Source organism: Python bivittatus, unplaced genomic scaffold (assembly GCF_059951505.1).
Source record: "Python bivittatus isolate LINGU-HERP-01145 unplaced genomic scaffold, Pbiv_v1 ctg000020_np1212, whole genome shotgun sequence".
NCBI lineage: Eukaryota > Metazoa > Chordata > Lepidosauria > Squamata > Pythonidae > Python > Python bivittatus.
Genome location: NW_028277030.1, coordinates 108,788,942 through 108,804,799, shown reverse-complemented (window position 1 = coordinate 108,804,799; position 15,858 = coordinate 108,788,942). Strand labels below are relative to the sequence as shown.

The window sequence follows — 15,858 nt, the reverse complement described above, 5'->3', positions numbered from 1 at the left end:
GATGCTGCAGGCACACTGACCAGCTGTCAGATGTCATCTTGATCAAGCCAAGACAGTACAGGCCCTCCCTCCTCACGTCATTCCTTCTCTTCTGTGAATACATCTGGGGATATCTCAGATCAGTCCAGAAGTATGCAATTAAAGTGTTGAAGAGAGAAAGCAGCACAGAGGCAAGTCTCAATTTTAGTTCAATATACGACATCTAAACTAGGACAAGATGGTTGTGCCTGAACGAGGTTGCTGTAAGTGAGACAGGAGCCACGTGATACATCATGGATAAATTATCTGGGCAAAACACACGCAGTCAATGCCAGCTCCCCACGCTCTTCCGTACCTATCGCAAGTGGAAAGCTAAACTAGCTAAGTGGTTTTATTAAGGAAATAATAAAAAGGACACACACACACTCACAATTCTAAAACACTTCATTTTATAATCAACTTTTTCTTTACATAAACAGAAACACGCCAGTATTTTGTGCGAAAAAATATTTTAAATAAACTTTGCTTATTCTTGATCTTTGTACATTCTGATATACATATGTAACAAGGTTTATGGCACCATAACTAGAACCAGAAAAGGGGGTGGGGGGGAATAATTGCTTTTGTTGTATTCCTGCTTCTATATCAAGCCAGTCAACTTTGCACTATTTTTAAAAAAATAGTATTATCGGGTAGCCAGCAATAACTGGTTTGAACACTCAAAATGAAAATGCTTTCCATTCCCAAAAACTATTATTGCACAAGAAGCCAATAAAGGCATATGGCATAAAATGGTCAAGTCCCTTGGTGTTTAATGTCCTACTCCACCTACCCATACCCCAAATAGAAAAATAGTACCAGAAGATGAAACACGAGAAATAAAAAGATTTTCTCTAGTCAGAAGGGTGAGAAGTGATTTGCAAATAATTTAAGCTGCACTGATCATCTTTGCACCAGCAAGCATTTTCCTTAGGTTTTCTTTAGTAAAGTCTTTGCAAACTCAAGGCCTGTGGATCTAGTCTTTTTGCTATTATTTTGGCTGGTTGTGTTATTATTTTTTTAAAAATAATATAGCTGTCCTCAGTCTATGAACCTGCACAGACTACTTAGTCATAATCTCTACAAGTAGCTGAACCACCCACCCCCTCAAAAAACAAAAACAAAAACCCTAAATAATGTCCAGGAGGTCTTTTTCTCATTAACATATCAATTTTAAAAAGCTGGTTTCTTTTTAAGCCTTTCTCCTTCATCCATTTCTTTGAGAATAGACTTGCAATGGCATTCTGCACAAAATCTGTGAAGACCTTTCGAAAAAGAGTCTTTTTTTTTTTTTTAATAAGCTTTCTCTAGTAAAGCTGAAAAGAAAAGGATCACCCAAGCCTCCCAGTCTCTGGAAAGTTAAAAAAAAACAAAACACCAGTCCTGTGTTTCTTTGCTGTCACACGACAGTCTCCACTCCAATCAGCTTTGGCGTAAGAATTCGTGGTGTGACTCCATTGTTCAAATCTTCTTCAAACTCCAATAACTGCCCCATAAAATTAAGATTGGGAGAAATGATTGGTCGCTTGCCTTTGACAAACTTATAGGCATCTGTCATAGTCATCCTTGTGTGCTTCATAAGGTAAGCAATGACAATGGTGGCGGAACGGGACACACCAGCCTGGCAGTGGATAAGAAGACCCTTCCCACATTGGTGAGCTTCCTCTGAAAAGATCAGAAAGAAAAGGGAGACATTGACTTTAATAGAGAAAAGGCCATTGAAAGAGATCAAGACATAACTTCATAATGCAGTTCACAGTTTAACATTTCACTGGCCTAATTTAATGCAGGGAGGGGGGGAACATATGAGCATATGATTTAATACACCTTTCCCAGCCTGGTGTCTTCTAGTTGTGGTATGATTACAACTCTGAGAATTCCCAGTGAACATGAGAATTCACTGTATTGGGATGGAGCAGGAGGAGGAAGAGGAAGAGGAAGAAGAATTGGGCATTGTTCAGTTTCACTCTGCCCATCCCATACCTTGTTTGTTTTTGCTAATATACAAATCAATACAGGGTGAAATAAATTCAAAGGATTGCAAGGAAGAATAGCTTAGTTAGTATGTAAGCAACAAATGAGAAGTTAAAGAAACTGAGAAAGAACTTGACAGAGTCATCTTCTTCACTGTACACAGAAGAGTTAAAGAGTAGAAATGAAAGCCCCCAGGCCAAAGGCTTTGCTCATTGAGACTAATGAACACAAAAATTGCAGTTATATGAATCAGCACTGTTGCTTATGAAGTGTCCGAACAGTACAAAGTTCATATACTTTTGAGAAACGTGCACTTTCCTTCTCTCTGTCTCCAGTAAGCAGTTCTAAAGCTTTGTTGGAAAAATGGCCTAGAAGAATCCATTCACCTCTCTTCTCTCCAGCACTCTTCGTTTCAGAACATTTCTGCTATTACAACCTCCCATGAGAGTTCATTAGAGTATTGCTGATAATGCAGAGCAGGCATACGTAGACACATTTTAAATATTATATATAAATTCATGAATTGGTTTAGCAATATATAGCCCAATAGCCCTATACAGTATATTGAACTGTGACAGAAGCTGACCAACATTTAAGACAGGAATTGGGAACTTTCAGGCTGGATACTTGTTGCAGAAACACAACTCTCAGCCTATTTTGTCACGGGGCATGTTGTTGGGGATGCCAGAAACAGTAGTGCAGCAGCATTTGAAAAGCTAAAAGTTCTCCACCTTTCTTTTAAGATGTCCTCTATTTCATGGTCTTTATATGAATCACATACATAAAACTAGCCTACAGACTTGAATGTATACAGGACAGCAATGCAAAGCATTGATAAAATGGTGACTGTCTGAAATGCTCAGTCATGCAATTGCCACACTTATATCCAAAGTAGCGTGGAGAATTTATTTAAGCACTAAAAGAGTAGAGAGAAGAAGGGCAATATCTGAATCCATGATTTGTTTCTTTCCAATTTGTTACTGTTATTATTTTCTATTTCTAATTTTGATGTCGGAAGCAAACTTGAAATGGAAATATACGTCTAGAAAAGATTGGGTACAACTAAGGTACACAAAGAGTGAAGGTCACTACCCTCATACAGCACACACATATTTATGAATGTTCAAATAAGAATCTCCCCCTGCTGCTATCTCAGTGGTCTCGTGTAACTTAACATAAAGGAAGTGTTTCGGTATTGCACACCGCTTGAAAAAAACAGCAGTGTCTTTGAGATTGAATATACTCTCATGTCTTCCCAGGAAGTCATCATCAGGAAAGAAATATCTGCAATCTCCTTTGGCAGTGTTCAAATCCTCTTAACTTTAAATGGGAAAAATCCTACAACTCTATTTATTCTACCACATGGGATGCATTTATAAGAGAGAAGCAATAATAATATTTACAACTGGGATCTTTCCTGGCAAGATTTCTCTCTCCACACACATTTTAAAAGAGACATAAATTCACTATAATTCCTTACACCACTCAAAGCTATCCTAAAGAAATTTACCAGCAAAAAAAGGAAAAAGCCAAGCCAGGATTGTCTCCAGCTTTGGATAATCCAGAATATAACAGTGATAGGTTTTAGGAAGTATCATTGTTCTGCAAGTAGCAATTAATGCCAGTCAACCTTTGTGGAGCCCTACAAAGCTAAACCCTGGTATCCCCTTGCATGTTGGGCAATGCAATAAACAATACAGAATCTTTAATGAACGATCACAAAACTGAGTTTGCTAGTTAAGGAAAAAAAAGGTCAATTTTATTTTATGGCTTTCAAAGACCTTATCTGCCTGTTAAGCAATAAAAGGTCTCTTGGCAAATTCAATTTACTAGAGCTAGAAATTTGCTGCATGTTTCCTTTTCTTCTATAACAAATAGCCACAGTACATTTAAGTTGCTATGTTGTAATGGTCCAGGGCAAATGGGGCAAGGCTCGGATGGTTAGATATGGCTAAAGTTCTTATTTTGCTATCTGGGCTCTAGAAAAATGGATTTGGCCTAGAAGCAAAACACACCTTCAGCTGATGGCAGGACTCATCCTGTTGCCACAACAAAGAGGGAATAGGCTATATTTATTTAGCACTAGGACTATTAAATTGCTAAACAAGAAGTGTGCAACCTGGACCCACAAAGAGTCTTCTAAGTGAAAACTACAAAAGAGGCATATTTACAGAAACAGCAAGTCTACACTTATTCATTATTCCCGTCAATCCCAACTTAATGCCCCAACTTAATGCCCCAAACAAGAAAGCAGTGAGGCAAGCTGAAGGATTTAATCAACTTTTCCCAATCTTGTGCCTTTGGCTGTATAGGGCTTCAACTGTCATAGTCTTTAGCCAGTATGGTCAATGATCATGCTAGCTGAAGGATGAGGAAGTTGATGACTAATACATTTGGCACCAGTTGGGAAATGCTGTCTCAACTTAACTTACCTAGGGAAAAAAAATGTATTTTTCTATTTCCACTGATAAAAGAGCTGCAAGCATTTTAGCTCAATATTATTAGAAATTCTGAAAGCGCAATCCTTGTACCCTTTTAACATTCTGCTCATACCCAAAAGCCAAAATGCATCATGCCAGATACAATAAGCAACGAGGAAGCATTTCTTTGAACAACATACACATATATAATCCTTGGCATGCTACGAAGTCCCAGATTTCTCTTGCTTTGCTGCAGCTCCTCCTTCATAATCTTTCCTAGTCATATTTAACTCTGTCCCATTTATTCACTTTTTCACCAGCCTCTTATCCCAAGCCTACTATACAGGATCATATTGTCTGAGATGCTTGCAGAGCAAATGGCATAAAGTTTGTGTTCTACAGAAATTATCCTTCTTCCTCGAACTATAATCTGGGGAAAAGTCCCTCAGAAGTTTCTTCAGTGTTCTTAATTAAAAGACCAACCATAAAGGACAAGCAGTTTTCAGAGTTGATGGATAAACTGGCTAACTTCAAAAAGCAGCCCTGTGGGATCAAAGGAAGACCAAAGAAAGACCCCATCTAGCCCAGTATCTTAACTCCCATAATCCTGAAATGTTTGTTCACTGTTGCTTTTTAGCAGCTGATATTCTTGTGGCATGCTGCTTCTCATCCTGGAAATAATAAAATGTGATGCATTTAGCCATCAAGACTGCTATTCTCCATGAACGTGCATGAATGTGCATGTAACCCCCTTGGGAATCTATGGCCATAATCACATCTGTGAACCAGATTTGACAGTTTAACCAAGCACTATTATTTTAACATTGTGACTACCATTTCCCAGCTTCTGTAATAGTGAGTTTATGAAGGCAGCGTCCATGTGAGGTGTTTTTTCCCAGATCTCTCAGCACATGGATTGAGTTACTGTTTCTGAGATAACCTGACAACTGATTGTCCCACAACATCCCCACAGTCTCTCACAGGCAGGTATGTTGTACCTTTAAGAGTGTGAGAATATAGAGAAATGATATTAGCAAACATAGCAAACGCAGGATAGCATTAATATAATATTAATAAAGATAGGCCACAATTCCCTGTCAAGCCCATGTTCTACCAAAATAAAAAAAATCTACGTCTTAAAATCCTGCAGGAAAAAGCTGAACACTAGAATTGAGTGATCCATTATTTTGGAAATGCAGCAAAAGATAGATAAAGAGCTCCTGCCCAGAGTAGCCACAATCATCCAACCCTTTGGGCAGACAGAATCAGCTTTATATTTTTCAACCCAGAACTAAAGTCACAAAAGCAGCACTTACGGCAATTTAATCAAACTGGAAACAAAGATAGTTACCAATGAATTCAAAAGCCTCTTCGAAATACTGTCTGAGGTTCTGCTTGTTGCTGTCTGTGGCGGGGAGACGTTTGTAGCTGAACAAACCTTTCTCATAATGGTAGAGAGGGAGGTGAGTGGTGACGTTGATTACGTAGCCAATGTTCAACCTCTGGATCTTCTCCAAGTCCTGAGCATCGTGTTCATTGCCGAGGAAGAGGAAGGGCAAGATGGGGGTGAGCTCAGCGTTCTCAATGTCTGGAGTGGTAGGGATGGACTGAGGTAGTGTACAGGTCACTGCAGCACCTCCGCCTTCAGGACACTCCTGAAGTTGGAGGGAATTATCGCAGAGGTTTTCATGGTTCTGCTTAAAACTGCTGAGTCCACCTGCAACAAGAGAGAGGGATTGTTTTTTTTAATGAGAGAGAATGGAAGGGGAGGTTAGAAGCGATTCAGAGCTCAGTGCTGACAAGCAAAGACATAGCTCTACTGTTTCTGAAGCTGTAATTTTCATTTTGTGCCACATGCTGGAAACTCAAATCAAGAAGGCTGTTTGGGAGAGCAAATGATCATGGACCACACAGTCCAAGAATATATTTGCTTAACAGTTGCTCCACTGATCTATTAGCGGCCTCAAAAACAGACAAAGTACCTCTGAGTTGCAGTAGAGACTTGTACTCACTTTATGTATGTAAACCCCAGTACAGGGAGAACTGAAGTACCCTTTCTGCAGGTTGTTAACAACTTTCCCACAAATCTCTTAGCCCACAGGAGATGAACCCAGTACCAGGAAACCAAAGCTGAGAGGACGCCTAACTCTGGTTTGTATGTTCTGGGAAATGGAAACAAACACACAGTTGGTAACTTTTGCTTTTTTTTTCCATTCAGAAGGATAACTTCTGAATAAAACCCTTTGAATTTCACAATCCAATTTTCCTTCTAATAAAGTTTCACAAATCTGCTTCACAAAGAAGAGATTACCCAACGAGAGGATGGTTGAAAGGCAGGGGTACACGCAAGACTGAACATTTCTTTCTAGCGCCTGAGCAGGCTCAGGATTGCCCTCTGTTCTCTAGCCATTGGGACACCGATTCTGAAGAGAAAAGTAGAAATGTGAAAACTTCTTTCCCCTCAATCCAAAAGGACTTCAGCTGAGGCTCCCCACCTGCCTGGTTGCCATGGCATTGACACAAAGACATAGAATGACATCAGCTCTTTGAGTGCAAACAATGCAGAAGCACCACTTTGTTTAAGGGCTTTTGGTACAACTGTGTGCTTCAGAGCCCATGATGTAATGCTAACAGGTGGTTGGACCAGCTTTTGCCTAAGTGGGAGAAGGAGGAAAAATACAGCTATGTCCCTTCTTGAATGCGTAGGAGATTATAGGTGAGGCTGCTACTAACAACAGAGGAACTCTGTCTTTAATTAAGGAGAAATGCTGCTTTTAGCAAACTGGGCAAGCAGACGTTTGAAAAGTGCAAGATGTCTTGCACAGAACAAAGTCATCTTAACAGAAAGTATTACTTCCCATAAGCACACTGAAAGTGAAGAATGGTAACCTAAAGGCAGTCATGTTCCAAAACAATAGTCACACTATTTCATCCATTGATGATGTTCTTTGTCAAAACAACTTAAAAAAAAGGTTTAGACATTCCAAACTAAGTTCTCAAAGAAAAATACTAAATATAACACTCCATAAAAAAAAAAAAAAAAGACTAGCTTGTATTGCTCACAAGGTGAGCATCAAGTACTAGAATACAGGTGAAGATGTCATGAGAAATCAAGAGTTTGATTATCCTAATAATTTAGCAGTTTGCTCAATTCATTTGAAGACCTCCTCCCCACAACCCCTATGGGGTTTTGCTACTTTGTTAGCCAACAGAGAGATATTATGATCAAGATCTAAAGTAATTTGACAAAGGCATCTCAGAAAGATCAGATTCTTTTGCTCTAAATTCTATTCAAGCTCTTAAAGGCTTCTTCCTTTCAGTCTGGGGAGAACAGTGGGAGAAACCTCGAAACATTTCAAAGGAGAGGTCAGCATCACCAATTGCAACTTTGGCTTTAGCCAGAGGAAATCTTTTTTTTTTTCTTCTTCTCCATATTATGAATACCCTTAATTTCTTTAAGTATGTGCAATAGTTCTTAGGTAGGCTATGAGTTTTTCCACAAAAAAGCTTTGTCCCTAATGATGGCTTGATGGAAAAATGCAACCAGTGCACACTTTTCTACTTGCATAATCAAGTGGAAAGCTATACCTACTCCAAGTCCACACTGAGGTTTTTGTTGCTATTGTCATTAGGTCTAGAGTAAAAGGTAGGGGCTCTCTCCAAAATGATTAGCAACTCAACTGTAAGAAAAGCTTCCATGCTACATAAGAGAACATGGCTGGAAAACCTGTGGCTCTCTCTAGACATTGCTAACAATGTATCCTTCATCACTGGCCAAGTTTTTTGGAAGTGCTGTGTCCACTTCAGCAACATTTGAAAGGCCACAGGTTCTCCAACTCCCATAAAAGAGTTTAGGAACAACTGACATAAATGCAAGCAAAGCTCTGGTGATGGTCTTGTAACTGTCCACAAGATTACAGTGTCCCCACCCCAAGACATGATTTAGACATGATTACAACAAACTCTTAGTTTAACTGATCTCTGATACAATGAACTAGGCGATGGGTGATGGATTATAATTGCCAGGAGGATCAGGTATGCATGTCTCATATTTGAGTTCCTGATAAGAGGAGGGGGGGGGAGGGAAGACACTTGAAAGATTGGTCAGAGGGGTGGGTACCACTCTGAGGCAGCAGTGGGGTTAAGGGAACGAGGCTGGGAAGGAAGAATGGGTGGGTGATGTGCTGGGGCAGTAGCTGAGGGTGAGGGAAAGGAAAAATGCTGGGAAATTGATAGATCAGGCAGGCAGGTGGATAAAAGTTGGCAGCAAATATAATTCTTCTCCCTCACCTTGGTTCCTATCCCAATCCATAGTTTCTCGCTGACAAAACAATAGGAGAAAAAACAGTTGTTCAACAAACCCTAAGGCTCGTGCTAAGAATGATGCCCCTCAGAGGGCTATCTTTGAAGTGTCGTTAGCCAGTCTCAGATTTAACAAACTCTCCTTCCTCCAAACTGTATTTTAAAATAAGATTTTACTATGTTGACGCTACGGAGAAAGCTCAAATGTGGGGGGAGGGGAGGCAGCACAGGTGCCTGCAATTAAACAGCCTGCTCATCCACAATTCCCAGTTTGATCTCCGGGATCCTAATGTTATTTTATGGTGTTCTACATGATCACCACCTCTTTTTTTTCTTAAGAGAATGAATATCGACCAATGTTTCCTCTAAAAACCCTTAACAATATTTAACTTTCACACCTGTCACACCTGTCCCTTTTAATGGTTTTGGAATAGAGGAGGAGATGAAAGGGAAGAGAACACAATGATACTCCCAGCACCAGCATGCTTTTGTTTAATAAGTAAGTAAGTATATTTCCATATATTATAGGTGCAAGAGTTGGGTTTGGAGGGAGGCTATCAGTGTTCTCAGACACACATTAATATCCACTCCAACATGCAGGTGCACAGAGAAGAAAGGCTGGGGCTCTGGGAGCACTCTTCAGACCCAACGTTTCATGGAATCATAAGAATTGGAAGATATCTTTGAGATCATCTAATCCAACTAGAGGATCCAGTAGAACAGTGTTTCTCAACCTTGGCCACTTTAAGATGGGTGGACTTCAACTCCCAGAATTCCCCAGCCTGTGTGTGTGTGTGTGTGTGTGTGTGTTTTGATCACACAGTAATCATAGCAGGCAATAACTTTAGAAAAGTGCGATGCAAGAAAACCTTATCAGATGAAGAGTTCATAAGAACTCTAAAGCGTGTATACTTTTTGGGTACAGCTATGGACATTGGATTTTTGTCATGGACCAGCATGTCTATGCATTCTGATTTTATTCATACAATAAATGTTGATAAGAATAACGTGGCATCAGATATTGGGAGACAACCTTAGCCAAGAGGTTCATCTTCAAGATATGTCAAAAACATGGTACAGGTGGCCCTCAGTTTAAGAACGAGTTCCATTCCCAAGGTCTGCCCTTAAGTCAAATTTGTATGTAAGCTGGAACAGTATTATATAATACTGTATAAGGAGTATTGTGTGATGAACTCGAACCATTGTGTATTAAACTTGAATTTTGCTACAACAGACTTCGTTCTTAACTATGGGCCATCTTTAAACCAGTTGTTCTTAACCCGGGGACCACCTGTACAGTACATGGGATTGCCGGTGTTTCAGAGCATCAAAGCCATAGTCAAAACTTATTTGGCAAATTGCAATAGCTGGGTTGTTGTACTCAGGTTTACTTCTGCTCTGCCACACTTAGGATTGCTGTCAAAACCTACACTCAGTAGTGGTAAGAATTCATGAGAATCGTCTTATTTGTCCCTCAGACCATACACGTCCATTTATTTGGGGTATAAAAGGCTAGAAACTAGAAGAGGAGGCGCTTTACACCTAACTAGCAAGATGAGCTTTGAGCCATGCCCCTCCAGGATGGAGGCAGGATTCAAAGTCCAAGCAGAATTTCTAGTGGAAATAGGACAATATTCACAGCCAGCCAACAGTCAGCAAGTGAGGTAGAATTCCTTGGTGCAATTCAGGGTGCTGGCTGGACTTTCTCTTAACTGGAAAAAGGGGGTCCCATAAATAACCATGGCTCAGGGCCTGGTTATTTATGGGACCCCCTTTCTCCAATTATTTCTACCTGTCCCGTAAGATGAAGCAGATGAAACAGTCCCATCTTGTAGGATCCTGGAGCCATGCTTTCTCTACCATCATCCCCACATTTTAGAATATTGTGGCCTGGAGGTTCACCTGGCCCTGACCTTAATGTCCTTTGAAAAGCTCTAAAAACTTGCTTTCTGAGACCAGAGGCCAGTGTGATGTGTGATCCCAATACATATTGGATAGCTGATAGTTAGGTGCATTTTTTCCCCCCAATTCATTGTATTTGTCTATGTGATTTTATATTGTATTTGTACACTCTTTTATGCTGCCTCGAGTCTTCAGATTTGGTGGCCTATAAATCAAACTAAATAAATCTCTCAAGAGAAAGATGGAGACAGAAGAAAACCCGGAGTTTCCGCTGAATGTTCCTCAATTGTTTTTCACAAGAAATACTCATCTTTAATCAGCAGTAAATGACATTAATCTCCTGTAGTAGTAACAAGGATTGCCAGTGCAGGAAACATCAAATAATCAATGCAAACCATCTATGTGTGCACATACAAGTGCCCTGCTGTAAATACTCCTAGTTCTAAAGGAAGAAAGTGATAAAAGCAGGAAAATCTCAACCCATCATTCTGTGGGAGAACAGATGGTCATAATCCCCAGAACAAAATCCTGCATTAGCATATCAGAAATTCTGGACGTGCAACAGAGAGTGGAATCTATGGTTAAAAACTATATGCATTATTTTGCTGACCTTTAGATAGGATTTCATTTTCTTTCAGCACAGGGAGTCTCTACAGTTCAGTTATGTGAATTTATATTTTATACACACATACATCACACAGCCCTTTTGGAGGGGGGATGAAATTAATTTCATTTCATTTGACCAATCAGTGTCAAGCAACATGTCAATAGGATCACCGTGTGAAAAAGGTATGTAAGCAAAACACCAGCACAGAAACAACAGTGTATCTCATAGTTTTCCCAGTATGGTGCTCTCCAAATGCATTGAATTATGTGCTATCAAGACGGTTAGCATGGCCAGTAACCAGGGACGATACTTATTACAGTCTGAATCATTTGGAGAGCAGTACATGGGTAAGACTGGCCTAGAACATTTTAGACCCTCTACTTAGTCTATAAATAACACACACACACACACACACAAATACACACAAAGTGAAACAGTAGATCCATTTGGGCTGGGGTAGACCGACATTTTGATTATCAATTGTCAGATTCTAAAACCATTGCTTTTATTTTAATTAAAAGACAAGAGTGGGAAAAATGCAGAGATTTCAGCCTGCTCTTATAACTTTCAGAAATATATCCACATTTAAAACATATATTCAAGGATGTCAGCGATAATCATCTCTTCACTATGAAGTCTGATAAGCATAGCTGCTCAATTTTTTATAGATCATCTTGCAAAAGTAGATAGGCCCCACCTAGGAAGGAGAGCCTTTTAAATAATGGAATATGTTTAATTTAGAAGATTCAGGCTTGAAGTTGGCAGTCACATTGAAAGAAGAAAATTGGAAGGGTCTAACAGATATAATGAAGATATGATTTTCACACAATCTTTGGCAATGTGCTGTTAGCCAGAGAATGAATCAGAATTATTTCAACATCAAATACCCATTTTTTATAACAAGCAAGCCAACTCATAGGCATGGATAACTGAATATATCCATATAAAAAATCAACAGAAATTCCCATTTTCTTTCCAGTAGTCCGTGATGTTACATAACAGTATAGTACACACTGCATAAGCAATTAAATTATTTCTGGCATTTGCCATTGGCTTCCAGCCTAAAAAACAAGCACTGGTCTATCTGGACATTCCAGAAAGCTCCAATAGATGAACTTTGTCTTTTTAGGCCAGACCATTGCTGAAAATCATGGGGCCTGTGCTGTGTGTCATTTTACAGTTGCACTGATTGGTTTAACTCACTCAAAGGGCTTAATCAACCACTCAAGAATATACCTGAGTTTTCTATCAGTTCAGTTATGCAGTCACGGAACAAAGAGGTAACCAAAATTAATGAACAATTTCAGGATTTGGACAAGACGTCCTCAGCTTGGTGTGTGTTAAGTATTCTCCAATATCACCCCTGTTATACATAGGTCATCTTTAGGATCACACAAATGCCAGACATCATCCTCTGAAGCTAACTTGGAAGACAACAAAAAGCAATTTTAAAAAGATAATTGAGATTTACAATTCTAATGTGTTGTGAGTGCCTGAAGGACTTTTAGACTGAAGAGATCCCAAACTACCTTCTTGTAATTTATACAGACAAAAAACTTATATAACCCATGTTGGTAGCCTTATAAAGTCAGATTTCTTCCAATAATTACTATTGAACATGACAGTTTATTCACAAAAGCTTTTGCTTAGATTATTCTCAGAAGAGCCTCAGAGTCAGTGCAGTATAGAAGATAGTGTCTTGAGACAGAAGACTGGTGAGAATTGGATTTAACTGCCCATTTACCAAAACACTGACCCAAAGTCACCATCCTTAGGGAATTTGTGTTAGACATTCTTCTAAGGAAGTAGTAGTTTTTGGAGAAATCTCATGGGTATTGTATGGTGGCCAGGATGTACATAGATGCATAAATGGTATGTATATTATTGTACATTTCTGAAACCTCCATGCCTTCCCCTGTTTCAATTAAGTCTCAAAGTCATCAGGGAGAAAACTCTTCCCCGCTCTTCTTACTCTGCAGCAGTGCTCTTGTCCCCTAAATTGCTTGATGACCACCACCACCCCAAGCCTCTGAAGAGAAGAACGGTGTCATTTCCCAGCAATGCAGGTTTCATATGACTAGGATACTCACTTGGAAAATAGTCCTTCAGGTCACAGCTATGACACTTCACAGTCAATTCAAGACAGGAAAGTTTATTGTGGAAAGCTAGTGCAAAATGCCCCAAAGCTCCACAATATGAACAAAGACTTTGCATACATTTGCATTGTTTTTCTGCAGCCATCAGTGAGGTCCGTTGGCTATAAATTGCATGGGCTTGGCATTTGAAAAATCTGATAAATGAGCAGAAGAGAGGGAGGGAGTGTATACATATATACATACACACACACACACACACACACACAGAGAGAAGTAATAGGGGCAACTGCCTTTTCTCATCCATAGTATGCCATAGTTCTTCCATTCTTCCATCTATAGTCATACACTATACACTGTGATGGAATGGAATTATGAAGGCCAGACTCAGGGAGAAAAACGTTTCCTTTCATCTCCTGAGGGGCGAGGGAAAGATAAGAGGAGGAGACTGGCACCTCCCTGAGGAATTCACAATGTTGTAGCTGGCATTACTTGGGAGCTGGGGTTTCAGTCTGGGAAGATTCTTGCTAGAGGTTGTAGCTAATAAACATTGCTGGACTGAATTTACATGGTCTCTTGGAGTTCCTTGGGCTAGGCCTGACATGCACTGAAATAATCCTCCTTAAGAGTTTGAGTGCCCTGTGAAACAGCTCAGTCCACAGTTCATCAGATAGGACCTCTTTAAATTGATCAGTCTAAGCCATTTCATTCCAGTCCAGATCCCAAATCATTAACATGCCTATAGTCAGCATTTACCTTGTAGTAAACTGTTTATTTCATGGCTGGCTGTCACTCTTCCAGCAGCGTTGTCCAAGGCAGCTCTCAGTATGACCGTAACATTAGCATACTGTCCAGGACAGGATTGTTATTTGCCAGAAGTAAAATTGCTCATTTAGCTAGTCCCCTTGTTAAGAGTCCAAGTATAAATCCTGTGTGAGAATACTTAGTGGGGAATTCTACCTGTCTTAAGGAAATGTATAATTTATACTATGTGATGAAAGCCTTAAATCTCTCTGGTACTCCATGGGGAGCAATGTAACAAGGTAGCAGAGAGCTGTGCAGCAACTGGTGCTTGCTGGATTTTTCCCATATGTTGTATGATCCACCTTATTGTTTGGATCAACTGGTTAATCTACAAATCTGTTGCAGATCCATTTGGTCCTTATACTAGCAAGCCATTAACATTTTGTTCAGTGGTCAATGGTGTGACAAAAGAATTGGTCATCATGGTCCAGATCTAGGAACTTGAAGCCAGCACACTTACAGTGGGAGTAAACAGTTGCTGAAATTTGTCAGGCTTCAACCCATAGGCAGGACTGAATCAAGAATTACAGATAAGCAATGTTTATTGGAAAAAACAGGAAACCATAAACAAATCATTTGTTACTTCTATGATTCAAGAAAAGCCATATATATACACATATAGATACAATGATCAAACCCTCTTTTTGTTTTTCTTCCTGCCCCATGTAATGGACTACGTAGCCCTTCTCTTCTGAGTGGGCTGGCCTGTTTCCATCTGTTCTTTGTTTTTGTAACTATCAGATTTGTGATCAAATTGTTTTTCACTGACTTTATGAGAACTTTCACATTCCAACCCCTCTCATCTACCTACCCCCCAAAAAGAAGCTTCCAGGATGACTCATTTGTACCATTTTACAATAAATAAACTGAGCATTCCATAAATATACAAGGTCATGCTCCTGTCACCACCCTTTCATCCCCATATACTTGTTACCTGTAGAAGCCAATTTATGAACAAGCTCCATCCTAAAGTAGTTTGTCAGCAATCTAAATTGCATTACAGTCCCTGTTTGATTCCCGAAGTGGCTAATGGCTGATGCATGAGCAACAGGTGGCTGTTAAAACTAGAAGGATTAAAGTAGTAGTAAATCCACGACAAGCAAATGATCCAAACTATTCCATTTCTTGCCCTCCCTGAATAACACCTGAGCTGGTAAGGTTGCAAGTCTGATTCGTCTACCTTCCATACATCCTGTGAGATGTAAAAAAAGCTCCCACTGTTGGGAGTCAGGAAACAATATATAGAAGTTCTTGAATATAACTGAAATCAAAAGCAGCCACATTCTCATGCAGACCTTAGTCAGAACATGAAGACACATGCCTGTTAAAATTGAACTGGGGTGGGCGCAATTTGCACATTGGTGCAGAAGCTGTTTGAAACAATCTCAAAGCCAGGAAACTGAGAAAATGAACAAAACCCAAATTAACAAATTCCTAATAATCAGGGAATGTTTTACAGGCAGTCCTTGTTTAGTGACTGCCTCATTTAGCAATTTTCCGCCTACGTACTGGCTGCCTCTGCATTTTGTTCTCTTTTTTGTACGTTAAAACAGTAATGAAAAAAAACTTATCTTGTCACCCATTTTTTCTTCAAAAATAATGAAAAGGTCCTTTCTTTATGAATTAATAGGGAGAAACCGAAGAAAGGCAGGATTTTTTTGCCTTTACTGCCCAGAACAGGACATGCATTTTGGAACAGTGATGGTCCAAAAAGGTTTTCTTCAATGACAGCCAGGTA

At 39.6% G+C, this 15,858-nt stretch overlaps 1 protein-coding gene across 1 annotated transcript in view; it reads right to left on the bottom strand.

Annotated features, from left to right (window-relative positions):
• Window positions 1-408: 408 nt before the first annotated feature.
• DUSP10 (dual specificity phosphatase 10) overlaps window positions 409-15,858 on the bottom strand; it is a 34,733-nt gene continuing 19,283 nt past the window's right edge. The window contains exons 3-4 of the mRNA XM_007431691.4: window positions 5,764-6,129; window positions 409-1,683 (exon numbers count right to left, since the gene is read on the bottom strand). Of these exons, the coding sequence (XP_007431753.1) occupies window positions 1,418-1,683; window positions 5,764-6,129 (632 nt within the window). The 3' untranslated portion in view covers window positions 409-1,417. The remainder of the gene's footprint in view (window positions 1,684-5,763; window positions 6,130-15,858) is intronic.